This window comes from Fusarium poae, chromosome 2 (genome assembly GCF_019609905.1).
Source record: "Fusarium poae strain DAOMC 252244 chromosome 2, whole genome shotgun sequence".
Lineage (NCBI taxonomy): Eukaryota > Fungi > Ascomycota > Sordariomycetes > Hypocreales > Nectriaceae > Fusarium > Fusarium poae.
This window is the reverse complement of record NC_058400.1, coordinates 308,893-323,087: the sequence shown is the minus strand read 5'-3', so window position 1 is coordinate 323,087 and position 14,195 is coordinate 308,893. Positions and strand designations below refer to the sequence as shown.

General features: G+C 51.5%; 4 protein-coding genes across 4 annotated transcripts; 3 read left to right on the top strand and 1 right to left on the bottom strand.

Moving 5' to 3' along the window:
- Positions 1-3,412: 3,412 nt before the first annotated feature.
- Positions 3,413-3,974, bottom strand: FPOAC1_004023 (uncharacterized protein; the record flags this gene model as incomplete). The annotated part of the gene is made up of 2 exons (XM_044848578.1): positions 3,413-3,568; positions 3,624-3,974. The coding sequence occupies 2 exons, from the start codon at positions 3,972-3,974 to the stop codon at positions 3,413-3,415; spliced, it is 507 nt and encodes a 168-aa protein (XP_044707288.1).
- A 280-nt stretch (positions 3,975-4,254) lies between these two features.
- On the top strand, positions 4,255-6,636 carry FPOAC1_004022 (uncharacterized protein; the record flags this gene model as incomplete). The annotated part of the gene is made up of 1 exon (XM_044848577.1): positions 4,255-6,636. The coding sequence occupies one exon, from the start codon at positions 4,255-4,257 to the stop codon at positions 6,634-6,636; it is 2,382 nt and encodes a 793-aa protein (XP_044707287.1).
- Positions 6,637-8,293: 1,657 nt separating this feature from the next.
- On the top strand, positions 8,294-8,805 carry HH3V_2 (histone H3-like centromeric protein hH3v; the record flags this gene model as incomplete). The annotated part of the gene is made up of 3 exons (XM_044848576.1): positions 8,294-8,345; positions 8,407-8,531; positions 8,590-8,805. 3 exons carry the CDS (start codon positions 8,294-8,296, stop codon positions 8,803-8,805), a joined length of 393 nt encoding a protein of 130 aa, XP_044707286.1.
- Positions 8,806-12,864: 4,059 nt separating this feature from the next.
- FPOAC1_004020 (uncharacterized protein) lies at positions 12,865-14,173 on the top strand (the record flags this gene model as incomplete). The annotated part of the gene is made up of 2 exons (XM_044848575.1): positions 12,865-13,728; positions 13,781-14,173. The coding sequence occupies 2 exons, from the start codon at positions 12,865-12,867 to the stop codon at positions 14,171-14,173; spliced, it is 1,257 nt and encodes a 418-aa protein (XP_044707285.1).
- Between the last annotated feature and the right edge of the window lie 22 nt (positions 14,174-14,195).

Here is a 14,195-nt window from a genome sequence, read left to right as displayed (position 1 = left end):
AGCTGGCGGTGATCTTCCAGAACAAGGGGCAGAAGGCCACATGCCCGACGAATTACCCTGTTGGATGTCTACACGCCAGCGCCTACCACCCAAGGACAGCTGGTCAGACTTTGTATTTGGCGTTTTGTTCCACCATCCCAATGCCCAGCCGAAGTGGTCTCAACTGTATTTTCTGCAGCTGTACCGGAGCTTCAGGGAGCTATGGGATAGTGCGAGCGTATGGGCCGGCCAGTTTGATAGGCACTTTGGCATACAGATCGGCCACTACATCCGAGTCATGTTCAACACTGACCGCAGTAAAGAGGTTGGCACAAATCGTGGCGAGGGGACCTGGTATCATGGCAGGCCACCTTTTTTCCAGATTCAGTTTTGGGCACCTTACTTTTCACCACCTCAGAGACAGAAAGGAATACCTCTTTCTTCTGTGTACCATCGCCGTGAATATCCCGATGGCCTATCTCCTTCTACTCCGTCAACGATTCCAACTACTCGAGACTTTCAGGCTATTAATGAGTTGGCTTTGGAACACTGGGTTAAGGTCGTGGGTAATATAGACAGCATGCGCTCTGCTGGCCACTCTTATATTCGGCGCCAATGCCGGCCAGCACTGTTGTACGTGAGCTTACTGTCAGGCCCAACCTGGGGCCCGGATGGGGACATAAACTTTATCCAGCCTTGGTCTGTCGAAAGGCAATGCGCTCACGAGTACGGAGAAGAGGATGTTTTCCGAATCCCCATCATGGATAAACATATTCCAAAACACATGCTTGAATCCATAGTGAGCCAACCGACGATTTTCTTACCAACGCGAGAAAATGTAGTCGGCTTCCTCAAGACAATTTAATCGCTGCCCGGTCATTCGGCGTCGTTTACAGCACGCCTCGGCTGGACTAGGCGCAGGCTTGATAACAACGGAGATCAATACGACGTCCGTAGTCATCTGGGGGTCAAGCAACAGGCAGTAGAGCCTTCTGACCGAAGTCAGACGCTTCTGGAGCAGTTCTTACGCCAGACTGAACCTCCGGAGAGGGAAATAATATCTGAAGACATTGTTGACGTTATGGTCGATGAAGAAAGAGACGAAGAAGGGGAGCAGGAGGAGGAGCAGGAGGAGGAGCAGGAGGAGGAGGATGTAACGGATGAAGATGGAGAGCAGTTACATGAAGAAGAAGATTATTTAGAAATATAATAACAGTAGATAGATATTTATCTATTTATTCGAGATAGTCGCAGCGGCCGACAGATAGAAATGAAGATAAAATACAAGAAATTATTAGGCCCCAAAACGTAGATAAACTATTGGGGTTTGAGAGAAAATTACATAGTCTCGTCACGAATTAACGTGCATCCAACTTTACAAATCAACACCATACTCAGCCCAGGACTTTTATAACACGCACTAAGTAAAGAGAGATTCCGACATAGCATCAGATGCCGCTAAAATGCCGCGTACTCGAAATCGGATCGGGTGCTTTGTTGGTTGATTGCAAGCAACAAGGTTGGATGCATTATTCTCGATAACGCCACAAGCAATGAAGGAGCAGTCGAAGCGATAGGCCACAAGCTTCAGTGGCAGAATCCGGCCAGCAGAAGGATTCGGTGTTTCGGGCATATTCTTCATCTCGTCGCCAAAGCGCTCCTCTTCATTAAAGACAGCAATACACTCAAGGACCTTGATGCGGACGATTTTACAGAGTGGACAAAAGAGGTCCAGTAGGTAAACTCCACAACCTTGTCGTCTGGGTCAATCGGTCGGATAAGGCGACAGCAATTCTGCGGAAAATACAAGATGAGGACCCTGACAAGTCCTATCCAGGCACTCTTGATGTCGTGCTTGACAACGGCACACGCTGGCTGTCTCAATATTATATGATCGAGCGAGCAATTAAGCTCCGACGCTATCTGGAGGAGCTCATTGACATTACGATTCAATCAAGCAGGAAATTTCAACGGCCCAGATCTACCCGTACCCAGCCGCCAAGCCAACTCCCTCGATGTCTTGAGGAAGCAAATCTACTGAGTGACGCAGACTGGGATGCCCTCAGTTGGTTCAGAGATATTCTTAGAATGTTCGATTCTTGCCTTTTGCGGCTTGAAGGGGACTGTCAGCTCCGAGTCCGTAAGGGAGGCGTTGAAGCTCAATATGGAATTATTTGGCAGGTTGCTGTCGCATACGAATTCCTCCTTTCAACGCTGGAGAAAGCAAAGACTGAGGCAACACATCGGGTGGAACCTAGCTACTATTCCTCGTGCGTCAATTCGGCCTGGGCCAAGCTCAACAAGTACTACACCAAGCTTGATGAGACGCCAATATACTATGCAGCCACGGTTCTCCACCCCGGTATACAGTGGTCGTTCTTGACAAAAGCCTACGGTGAGAAGGAGGAATGGCTTTTCGCGGCACGCCAGCTCATCCAAAAGCTCTGGGAAGAGGAGTATCGCGACCTTCCCGCTCAGTGGGAAATCTCGAGCAGTAACCTTCCTGCCGCGGTGAGGGCGCGCGAGTATAATCCATTTGATTCCTTCCAAGACGAATTAATATCATCCACCCGCCACGGCCATAACGAAGCTACAGACGAACTGGAGAGGTGGTTGTCTATAAAGCAAGACATATACACAACATACCACAATCCTCTGGAATACTGGTCTGCAAAGAGATTTGAGTATCCGCGAGTGGCGAAAATGGCGATTAATATCCTCTCGGTCCCAGCAATGGCTTCTAAGTGTAAGAGGACCTTTTCTTCCGCTGGTAGTATGGTTTCGCCCAAGAGGTTGCGCTTAGATGCAAGCACAATTGCCGTTACTCATACGGTAAGGTCGTGGTTACGGGCTGGGCTACTAGAAGGGTATGAAGGTTTACTGAAGGAGGTGGGCGACGATATGGCCGAGGATTAGCCGACCGTCTATCTACCGAATCTATCTACATCTACATGTAGCCTACATCTATCTATCTATATTGCAAATTATGACTAAGCATCTACATCTATCTACATGAGGTGCCGGTAGATAGATGTAGATAGATTCGCCAGCCTGTCCGCGCATAACTGGATTAAGCCAGCACCAAAGTTGCCAGAAGCACAAGAAGTGTTCTCAATGCCTCAAGGAACGAAATGTCCATACCCTATGCCTACTATACACATATTACTTATTGTTTCTACTCTAATACTTTATAAATTATACTCTTTAGGCTTCCCTAAATCCCTCTTCCCTGGGCGCATACCTCATATACCGAGGCCGTTTCTCAACCACGGGCAGGACAATCAAAAGACTTATAAACCAGCGGTTCCGCTGTCCATCTCTGCATCTCCTTCCACCTGGGCAGGCCGAAGAAAGAGGCCAGGGAAAGGTGTAGACTGGAGGTAACTTGGACTTGACCCTAAGGCTAACCCTGACCTTGACCCTAGGTCTAACCTTAACCGTCTACCTGCCCAATTTTGAGGGCATGCTTCTTGTACCAAGGCCAGTAGACCTTGATAGTCCACTGCCGTAGTTTATTCAACGCTCCCATGATTTTCAACACGCCCAAGCTCGACGTAGTCGACCCCATGGCGGCGTCTGTCCAAATCGTCTATCCAGCTTGTTAGAGCACAACACTCCAGAACATGTCAGAAATCATAACTCACAGTCTTATCACCGTTTCTGGTTGTAGCAACAAACGTCCAGGATGGGCCGTTTACCACGATTCCGGGCAGGAAGGGTAGATGCTTGATTCCCTCGCCGGCTTGGCTTGCTAGACAAGTCCACTGGGCTGCCTGCCATGAACACACCTGCGCGTTGGCTTTGGCGTGGTTGCCACCATATCGTTTGGTCTCGATAGTGAGAGAAATAGGTGATCGACGGAGTGGAGGAAATACAGTGTGGTTGACTGACTTTTCGCTCGTGGACTCATACAGCGTCTCTACTGCATCTTGTGTCTCTGGCGGCGGTTGGATGTGGACGACATAATCGACCTTGGCGGATGAATGCGGAAACATGTGGTGAACCGCCGTTACAGGGGCCGTGATTCTAGGACATGTCAGTGGTGATGATGGATAAGCTTTTTGGGGTAGGGGGTCTTTACACTGGAGAGTATTCAACCATTTCATGCTCATCACCAGGCCAGAACCTTTGATTGAAGACAGCGTTGAGAATAGGAGAATGGACGAGATTATTCCAGCCTGGCTCGTCGAAATACTTGGAACATCTTGCCGATTCGACGACGATCCGGTCAACCATGTACAAGAGTGCAGGGAGCATTTCTAGTTGCGGTAAGGAATGCTCTGGCTCAGCTTCCGGAGACATATACGAGAAGTCTCCCAGGTCTTCATAGTCAGGGTCTGTCAGCGCCCGGGCCTTGATGGTGGCCTATGGCTCATTAGTAAGACCTCAGAACACAGAGAAAGGATAAACAAACCTCCCACTGCTTTGGAACGCGCCGAGAGGGAACAGCAACGCGCCGAGGAAGCAGAGGAACACACACGACTCACGACGCTTGACGAATACATTGCAGCTTGCCATGATTCCGTCTTCTCTCGCTTCACCATCGAAACAGATCCAAAACTGACCTCAAAGGGCCCGTTGACCAACCCGCGTAACAAGTGGTGTCCTAAAAACCTCAGGCCATGGCCCAACTTCCTTCATCAACAGAAGGTCACCTTCGGTACACTGCACCATTCATTTCCTACCGAAAGACGCCTTTTCGAGAACCGAAACTTCCTGGCCGGCATGGGGAACCGGGTCTCCCAACGACCGATAGGAGACGAGAAGACGCTCGAATATTTCCTACATAATAGCGTGGAGGATCCGGTTAGGGCCATCGTACAACATCTTAAACAGGTCGAAGAGGTCGGCAGGGATTTTCAGATCGGAGATGGTGTCGTCTTTGAGAACCATCCCCATGCCCTCAGCGATGTTGCCGAAGAAGTGGTTGAGAGGGAGACCCCATCGACGCCGCCGCGGACGCCGGACCACGGAATAGATCTCAACCAGTTGCGGCCGGATCAAATCTGCGTCTATCGATCCGACAACACGCCGTCTTCCCAGCGCACAATGGTTTACGTTTCCGAGTACAAGCCGCCCCACAAGCTGACCGCTCCGCACCTTCGCCTCGGTCTCCGCCCCATGGACATCTACAGGGAAGTTGTGAACCGAAGGACGATTCCAACTTCTATTAACCCTGACGCGCGTTTCCAGTACCACGCGGAGAAGCTGACGGCATCTGCCATCACGCAGACGTATCACTACATGATTGAAAGCGGCCTTGGGTATGGTCTTCTTACTACTGGCGAGGCTATTGTGTTTCTCAACATCGACTGGGACGACGACCCTGAGACTCTGTACTATCATCTAGCAGAGCCTGGTCCGGAGGTGTCGGCACATCCAAACAACCTCCATATATGCACGGCTGTCGGTCAATATCTAGCGTTCACCCTCATGGCTCTCGGTGCGCCTGGAGAGCGACGGGAGATTAGCCAGGAGGAACGTCAAAAAGCTATGAATGGCTTGAAGAGGTGGTCTGAGGACTTCGAATCGACATTCCGTTCTATCCCAGAAAATGAACGATCGGTGTCGTCAGCCTACTCTCCTGGCCATGAGCCTACCACCTACAAGGATGTCGATCGGTCGCCGGCCTTGCCGCGCAGAAGGACACGTCGAACTGCCAAGTGCCAGATTGGCGAGGGGTCGTTGAGGAAGGACGACAGGCCGGAACCATCTGATGACGAGTCGGCATCCAGGCCACCGGACACGCCTACGCCAACTGGACGAAACAGAAGACAAGGAACCAGGCGAAGCCAGCGACTGGCGTTGCGGCCGCGCGGAGGAGACGGCGGGCAGGGTCGGCAGTACTGTACGCAGAAATGTCTTCTCGGGATGGTCAAGGGTGGTTTTCTTGACCCAAAGTGCCCGAACGTGGCGCTTCACTGCGGGAGCTGCGCTACCGCCCGCGCACGTCATCCTGTCGACCACAAGGAGTGGCTTCGCCTACTCCGGAAGCAGCTGGAACAGTCTCTCGACGACGGGATCAGGCCATTGGGGGAAGGTGGTGCGCGGGGTGTGCTTTTCCAAGTGACCCTACTTGCTCATGGCTACACCTTTGTCAGCAAGGGCACGGTGCGGGCTTTCATCAAAGATCTCCAGCACGAGGCTGCTGTCTACGAGCGTCTCAAGCCAGTGCAAGGCGTCCACGTGCCCGTTTTCCTGGGTGCGGTTGACCTTCGATCGATGAACAAGACTTACTACTACGACCACCGGGTCTACGTGGTGCACTTGACATTTTTGTCCTGGGGAGGCTACAGCGTCGACGGAGCGCAGAGGGCTGGCGACATGGGCAGGTCGCTCGAAGACGAGGCCATTCGGTCCTTGAGAGCCATGCATCGAGAGCGCGTGGTCCACAAAGACGTGAGGCTCGCAAACATGTTATTCAATCCCGAGACCGGCGGGATTATGGTGATCGACTTTGAACGGGCTTTGCTGCTCAACCCGCCTCGACGTCCGCTGGCGCAGCTGGTGCCGAACAAGCGAGCGTGGCAGTCGGAGACGATGGATGGCAAGAAGGTAACTGGTGATTCGAGCAAGCGAAGTCGGTCAAGTCAAAGCTTTTTAGAGGATATCCGGTTGGCAAAGACGGCGTTCTTGGAGTGGAATGCTAAGCCATAGGACACGGATCGCGAGAGCACTTTGCTAGTAAATCTACAGTCAATCACCCTAGGAACTATTAAGAGGCGATTGAACAGTAATCGGCCACCAAAATGGATAATTTCGCTCAAAATTTGGACTTGAACCGAGTGGATTGGGGCCCGGCTGTTTATTGGCTGAAATTAACCCCAACCCCACACTTGGGGTTAGCGCGAAGCAGAGGTCCAGATCTGCCTTGCGGGGTCCGTCGGAATGAGGACATTGATAAAATTGCCAACAGACTCCTAGGCTTTTTCGGAAATGCAGGTGTTTGATGTACTTCAAAGATATTGGGGACAGATAGAGCAGTGGTAAGCCGGGGAGGTCTACCTATATAGTGTGAGATTCCTTTGGGTCTAATCTCGACGGACTGCCAAAATATTGGTAGACAAACGCTCCGGATTCTTTTCGAGACTTCAGTTGCTGATTTAAGATCTCTGATCGAGGTGACCTGAGCTCTGTATCAGTGAGGCCTTACTAGATAACCTTCTGTCCCACTTGTTCCGGTGACAATGCACTAACAAAAGGAGATAAATTGGGGGAGTACCCAACATTTTCCATAATGATTCGTAGAATCTCGTTTGGCAGCTGCGAGATTATGTCTGACATCTTCTCTTTGGTTCAGATAAGGCTCCTCGCGTCTTTTGGCAGCTTAAGAAACGAACAGGAATCAGGCTCTGTGTTGGGCCAGTTTTCAAAGCCAGAATGCGCTGTGTCGATCTAGGGTGGCCGGCGGCGTCGGCATTTATCCATGGCTAGCAATTATGATAGATCTCTGATATTTAGGAAGCGAGTGCCTAATACATAATGAAGATATGTGGGAGGTTGGAGCATAAAAGAAGATGTATAATGAGATTTGAAGATCCGCTATGTAAGTAGGGACAGGGCTAGAAGGGCCGTAAACGTCTCTGTCAAATCTCGATGCTGGCCAAAAAATGACAATCAAAAAGCGTCCAAAATCGACGACAGTAGAAGATGCGGATAAATAAGGCGTAAGGGTAGGCCAAAGCGTGAGGAATCTGCTGATATGCATCAATGCCATTTTAATGCTCGTTTGCGTATTGCATCCTACTTTCTTTAGCATATTTCACAGTCAAATTCCATCCCAGGCTATCCGTTGCGTATGTAGGGATCAATGATGGGTTTAGGTTTTCGGTTGTGTTTGGAAGGACTCAGCCAACAAGATGAATGGTACTTCACTTCTCAGTCATTCTAATCTCCGTATGAAGACTCTGCACCTGCCGTCGTGATTCGAAATCGCTCAATGTAAACTACTTCCGGACCCCGGGTTGTTTGAAGGACGACGTACCTGACTGAGGTTAGCAGCCGGGGAGAGGTGGCTGGATTTGACTGTGGCCGTGCAGGGCGAAGGTAATTAGTGGCTGAGAATCAATTAAATAAAAGTCGCGGGGCTGGGGAAGACGCGTTCATACGATCCCCCGTAGTCGCGGTGGTCCTTCCCACCTTGCGATTCTCTAACCTCACTTCTCTTCTACAACCTCATATCACTAGAATCGAAGTCGAACGTTTTGTGCAAAACATTTGCTTCACTCTTTTCGCATGTTCATGTCTTTGATATAAAGCTTCTTTAGCTTCTAGCTTCGCACATTCCTCTTTGTCCTTCAAACACGCTCTTTCAATGCCTCCCAATTCTGGGGCCAAGCGCCCGTCGCGGCCAAGTGCTGTTCAACGTATGGCTTCTAGCAAGCTTGATCTTGTATTAGGAAACGTTTTAGCTAACAAGGACTCCAGCTGGCGATCCTGTTCCCGTTCGCGCAAAGCGTCGCTACCGCCCTGGCACCGTCGCCCTTCGCGAAATTCGACATTACCAAAGCGGCACCAAGCTGCTCCTCCGAAAGCTTCCATTTGCGCGCCTCGTTAGTCACTTACAATTTCCATACGCCATGCAAACGGAGACTAACACCTGGTCAACAGGTTCGAGAAATCGCGTTAACGATGCGCCCACGAGATGAAGGTCTGCGCTGGCAGAGCCAAGCCATCATGGCCCTCCAAGAAGCCGCCGAAGCTTACATGGTGCATCTGTTTGAAGATACAAACCTGTGCGCCATCCACGCCAAGCGTGTCACAATTATGCAGAAGGACATTCAACTAGCAAGAAGGATACGCGGTATCTGGGGTGGTCTGGGTTAAACAGAAGAAACATGGAAAAGGGAAAGGGAAAGGGGGAAAAGATCTGGATGGGTGCAATGATACTTTGGTTTGGGAGTATGGATGGCGTTGGGCGTTTCGAGATACCCGTTGTCCTGTTGTTTCTGTCGATTTACTTTGCTTTTACATTTATGGGTGCATTGGCTTCAGCACCCGGAGCTGGCAGTAAGATCTTTGTATGTAAATGTAATATTTGCGGTCAATCAATTGTCGATTTCAGCCGTTTTGTTGCCGAGATATACTTTTTCGTATATGATGTCTTTAGGAGCTGGAATTTCTTTGTTCTCCCCACGCGGATCAGGCATTGGCTGGGAGCTCACGACGGCTAGGTCACTGACGTAATAGGCAAGCTTATCAAGCTCCCTGTACCTCAGTACCTACGCTCACCACCTTTAACCGGCACGATCAGCTCTGGGGAGGCGACGATGTGACGGGTAGGAGACAAGGTGAGGCGGGGCCGATCATCGACCTCATGGATGAGCATGGTCTACTCAGTCTTCTCCCACGAGGAACGAAGACGTGGGAAGGACCAGGTGGCGAGAGCACGATCGACCTGACGCTCGCGTCAGCCGAGCTGGCAGACGAGATGGTACACTGCGGCATCTATCCGACCGAGCATGGATCAGATCACAGGGCTATCCAGGCAGAGTTTGATCTCGCGATGCCAGAGAGAACAGCGGAACCAAGGTTGTTGTTTAAAAATGCACCGTGGAACGCAATCAGGGAAAGGGTGAAGAAAAAGCTCTCACCACTTCCGTGGGATGGTGATGTCCAGACACAGACAGACAGGTTGATGGATATGGTCCTCGATGCGATCCACGATCTAGTCCTACGTGCGAAGCCATCACCGTACGCAAAGAGATGGTGGACAACAGATCTCACCAAGCTTCGTAGGACGTACACGTTCTGGAGGAACCTGGCAAGGGCCCGGCGTCGGGCCGGTCAACGGATTGACAGCCTGGAAGATCGAGCCAAAGAAACGGGTAAAGAGTACCATGATGCTATCAAAAGACAGAAGAAGACGCACTGGGACGACTTTCTCGCCGATGGGACCAACATCTGGCAAGCCGCCAAGTACCTCAAACCCGGACATGATGCGAACGGTGATAAGGTGCCTCCGCTGAAGAGAACTGATGGAACAACGACGCAGGACAAATTCGAACAGGCAGAGGAACTGCTCAACGTCTTCTTCTCGCCGCTGCCAACAGACATAGAAGAAGAAGGCCCGCGACCACGGCGCAGAGAAGTGGCCATGCCGAACCTCACGATGGAGGAGGTGGAGGAGAAGGTGATGGAAGCCAAGGCGTGGAAGGCGCCCGGTCAAGACGGACTGCCAGCCATGGTATGGAAGCAGCTGTGGCCGGTGGTGAAGGAACGGGTCCTGCATCTGTTTCGGACATCACTGGATACAGGGCGATTGCCTAGCCAGTGGAGGACGGCCAAAATCATCCCACTCAAGAAACCGAACAAAGGCGACTATAAGATAGCCAAGGCATGGAGACCGATCTCGCTTCTATCGACGCTGGGCAAGATCCTGGAAACAGTAGTGGCGGACCGTATATCGCACGCCGCCGAGACGTACGGACTCTTACCTACCAATCACTTTGGTGCGAGAAAGAGGCGATCGGCAGAGCAGGCTCTACTTCTCTTCCAGGAACAGGTCTACAAAGCATGGCGCAATCGCAAAGTGGTCAGTCTGGTCAGCTTCGACGTCAAAGGAGCTTACAACGGCATGTTCAAGGACAGGTTGCTGCAGAGACTCGAGGCGCGTGGTATACCCAAGGGGCTGATCAGGTGGATCGATGCCTTCTGCTCATACCGCACGGCTACCATCACGGTGAATGGCTACACATCAGCGCTACGGGAACTGCCACAAGCTGGCCTCCCGCAAGGGTCACCACTATCGCCGATACTGTTCTTGTTCTTCAATGCAGACTTAGTGCAGCTCGAACGGAGGCTCGATTGCGTTTGTCGACGACTACTCAGCCTGGGTCACAGGTCCGACGGCCGAAGACAACAGAGAGGGCATTCAGGCCATCATCGACCGGGCACTGGACTGGGAAAGACGCAGCGGAGCGACATTTGAGAGTGACAAGACGACCATCGCGCACTTTACCGCGTCATCGACCGTACCAGCCGCATACCGTTCACGATCAAGGGAGACGTGATCAAGCCGAAGCGGAAGGCCAAGATCCTGGGCATCATCATGGATGCAGGACTAAGATTCAAGAAACACATGGCTGAAGCGGCCACCAGAGGTCTCACGGCGGCCATGTGCCTGAGAAGACTGAGGATGCTATCTCCACGCACGGCTAGGCAGCTGTTTACGGCGACCGTCGCTCCGGCGATGGACTACGCTTCGGTCGTGTGGTCGCATGCACGAAACGAAAGAGCACTGAGCTGGTTCAACAGGGCTCAGAAGATAGGAGCACGAGCCATCACGGGTGCTTTCCGGACAGTCGCGACAGCAGTGATGGAGGCAGAAGCCAACATACAGACGGTATGCGAGCGACATGCTCAAGCAGGCATGCGGATGTACATCAACATCAAGACGGTGCCAAAGACGCACCCGCTGGCAGCCCTCAAGGTGTCGGCGAGTCGAAGATACATGTCACCGTTGAAGAAGCTGGCGCTTGCGTATGAAGGCAGCGGAACGGAGCGGATGGAAACGATTGAGGCCTATGCGGTACCACCGTGGTACAACCGGGTGCCGCTTGTACGCGAGGCCGATCGTGAAGCGGCGAAAATAGCTGCAAAGAACGTCAACGACATTGTCATCGCGACCAGTGCTTCCGACAGGGGAGGTCTAGTGGGTATGGGCGGCATCGTGGCCCAAAGATCGCCTGGTCAAACAGACAGGATAGTGGCCAGGTACTCGGCCACGCTCGCGCCACGAGACGATCAGAACCCGTACACCGCCGAGCTGGAGGCGATAGCGATGGCATTGCGATGCATGCCGGATGGTCTACAATGTCGAGAGCTTACGGTGCTGTCAAGTAGCCAGTCGTCACTCAAGGCGATTGCCCGACCGCAACAGCAATCAGGCCAGACCTCCATCCGTCAGATCTACGAGCACATCGAGCGACTGAGAAAGGGAAACAATAGAGTCAAGATGATCTGGGTACCATCCAGAGACGATGACCTCAGCATGAGTCGTGAAGCAAAGAGACAAGCCAAGAAGGCTACCAGAGCGGGATGCACGCCGCAATCGCTACCGTACCAGGCCCGCTCCACGCGGCTCAGGCTGGCAGTGTCGCAGCTGCATCAGCAACGGAAACTACCCAACAATGTAGGCAACTACTCCAAACGGATAGATCGGGCCCTACCAGGCAACCATACGCAAGCACTATACGACATTTGCAAGAGACGAGAAGCCGGAGTGCTCTCGCAGCTCCGCACGGGAATGGCGAAGATCAACAGCTACCTCAACAAGATCGGGGCCGCAGAGTCGGACATGTGTGAATGTGGATGTGGACCAGAGACAATGGAGCATTTTCTGTTCCGATGCACAAGATGGGAAGCAGAGCGTGATGCCATGCGTCGAGTAGGACAAAACATGATGGGCAACCTTTCCTTCTTTCTAGGTGGAAAGTCGGCGTCAGACGGAGCAAAGTGGAGACCTAACCTGGAGGCGGTGCGAGCGACAGTCAAATTTGCAATGGCGACAGGAAGATTGAGCCAGGAAGGAGTTTGAGAAGGAGAAAACAAATGACTACTAATATTAACATCACAGCTGATTACTAACAACAAACAGCCTCAAGTTGACAGACCATGCTTCAGCTGCTGAAGATAGGATGCTGAACACTTGGAGATGGTATTGGTTGGCCTTCAAGCAGGTCTGTCAAGCAGAGTCAAGCAAACGGGGCTAGAAAAGTAAGAACAGGAAGAGCAGTAGGGCTTTCTTTTGTGTAGAATGGACGAAAAGCGGGGAATACGTGAATAGCTTAGCGTAGCCACAGGCCCTATGAGGTCCGTTCTCCCGGGCGTAATAAATACTACTACTACTACAAACATCCGCGACTGGGTCACCCAACGCCGACCATGTCAGATGTAGCTGAATCAAATTCTGTGCATATCAAAAAGCACAGCCAGATTGATTCATCAAATCTATCGCCGCTCAGCGTCACTCCGCCCGACAAATCCAGCCAGCTGCCCCCATCTCCGCCCCCTACAACGGAGCGGCCCGGGAAGCGCGTCGTCAACAACGACGACGACGGTCTAAGGCTCCCGGAACCGCTCTTGCAACACAAGCTTCTATCGTTAACACAAGAAGTCTCTAAGTTCACAAAGTTCAAGCTCAGTCCGGAACAGTACCATAAACTTCATTCCAAGATCGAGAAAACGTTCAGGTGTTTCGATTACGAACCTAGGCGCGGCTGCCTTGCGATTCGTATGCCTTCGCCGACCCATGGTTTCTTTGCCATTGAGTTCAGAGATGAAGTCTGCAAGGAACTCAATCAGATCGCAACTAGCCGCACTGACAAGATAAAGGAAGTCACTAGAGAATTGAAGAGCGCTATCTCATCACGCGTATTCTTAAGGGAAGTGGATGAGAAGGAGCAACTAGATGAGGACAATGAAGCAGATGACGGGAATGAATATAACAACAAGAAAGAAGACGATTACAAGAAGTACGCCATCAAACGCGAACCAGACATTCAGTTTCAGTACCCCAAAACAGCATATCCTGGTGTTGTAGTTGAGGTGTCATACTCGCAGAATGGTAAAGATTTGAGAAGGCTGGCTCAAGACTACATTCTCTACTCAAACGCAGATGTTAAGTTGTTTATTGGTTTCGATCTGAGTTATGACGGCGGGTCGTCGACAGTATCAACCTGGCGACCGAAATTCATTAATGATGGAGATGATGAAGACTTGGTAACGGTTCAGTACGTCCAAGACCGGGTATGTTTATCACAGACGACCTTTTCTGAATTCTGCTGACCGAGTTCCATAGCCATTCCTCTCATGCGATGGTCAGGTTCAAAATCCTGATGAAGTTCTCACCATTGACGTACGGGATTTTGCCACTGATGAAATCTCGAAGACTTGGCCCGATGCCGAGATCAACATCAAGTTCTCTCGACTAGCACAACTTTTCAACGATGCCCAGCAATGGCAGTTGGAGAAAGAGACCGCTAAATCCAGCCAAGTGATGAAATCGAAGAGGGTTTCTAGGAAGCGTAGATTGCCGTCTAGTTCGCCACAACGGCTGAGATCCGATGATGAGGAGCAAATTCGGGAGTGGGAGCAGGCTGTTGATCTGAAGAGCCACAAGGCGGATGCGGATTATGTGGGCGATGATACAGAAGATGATGACAAGCGTCGGCTGACGAAGCGAAGAAGCTAGTCACCCATCGCGGCGGTGCCAA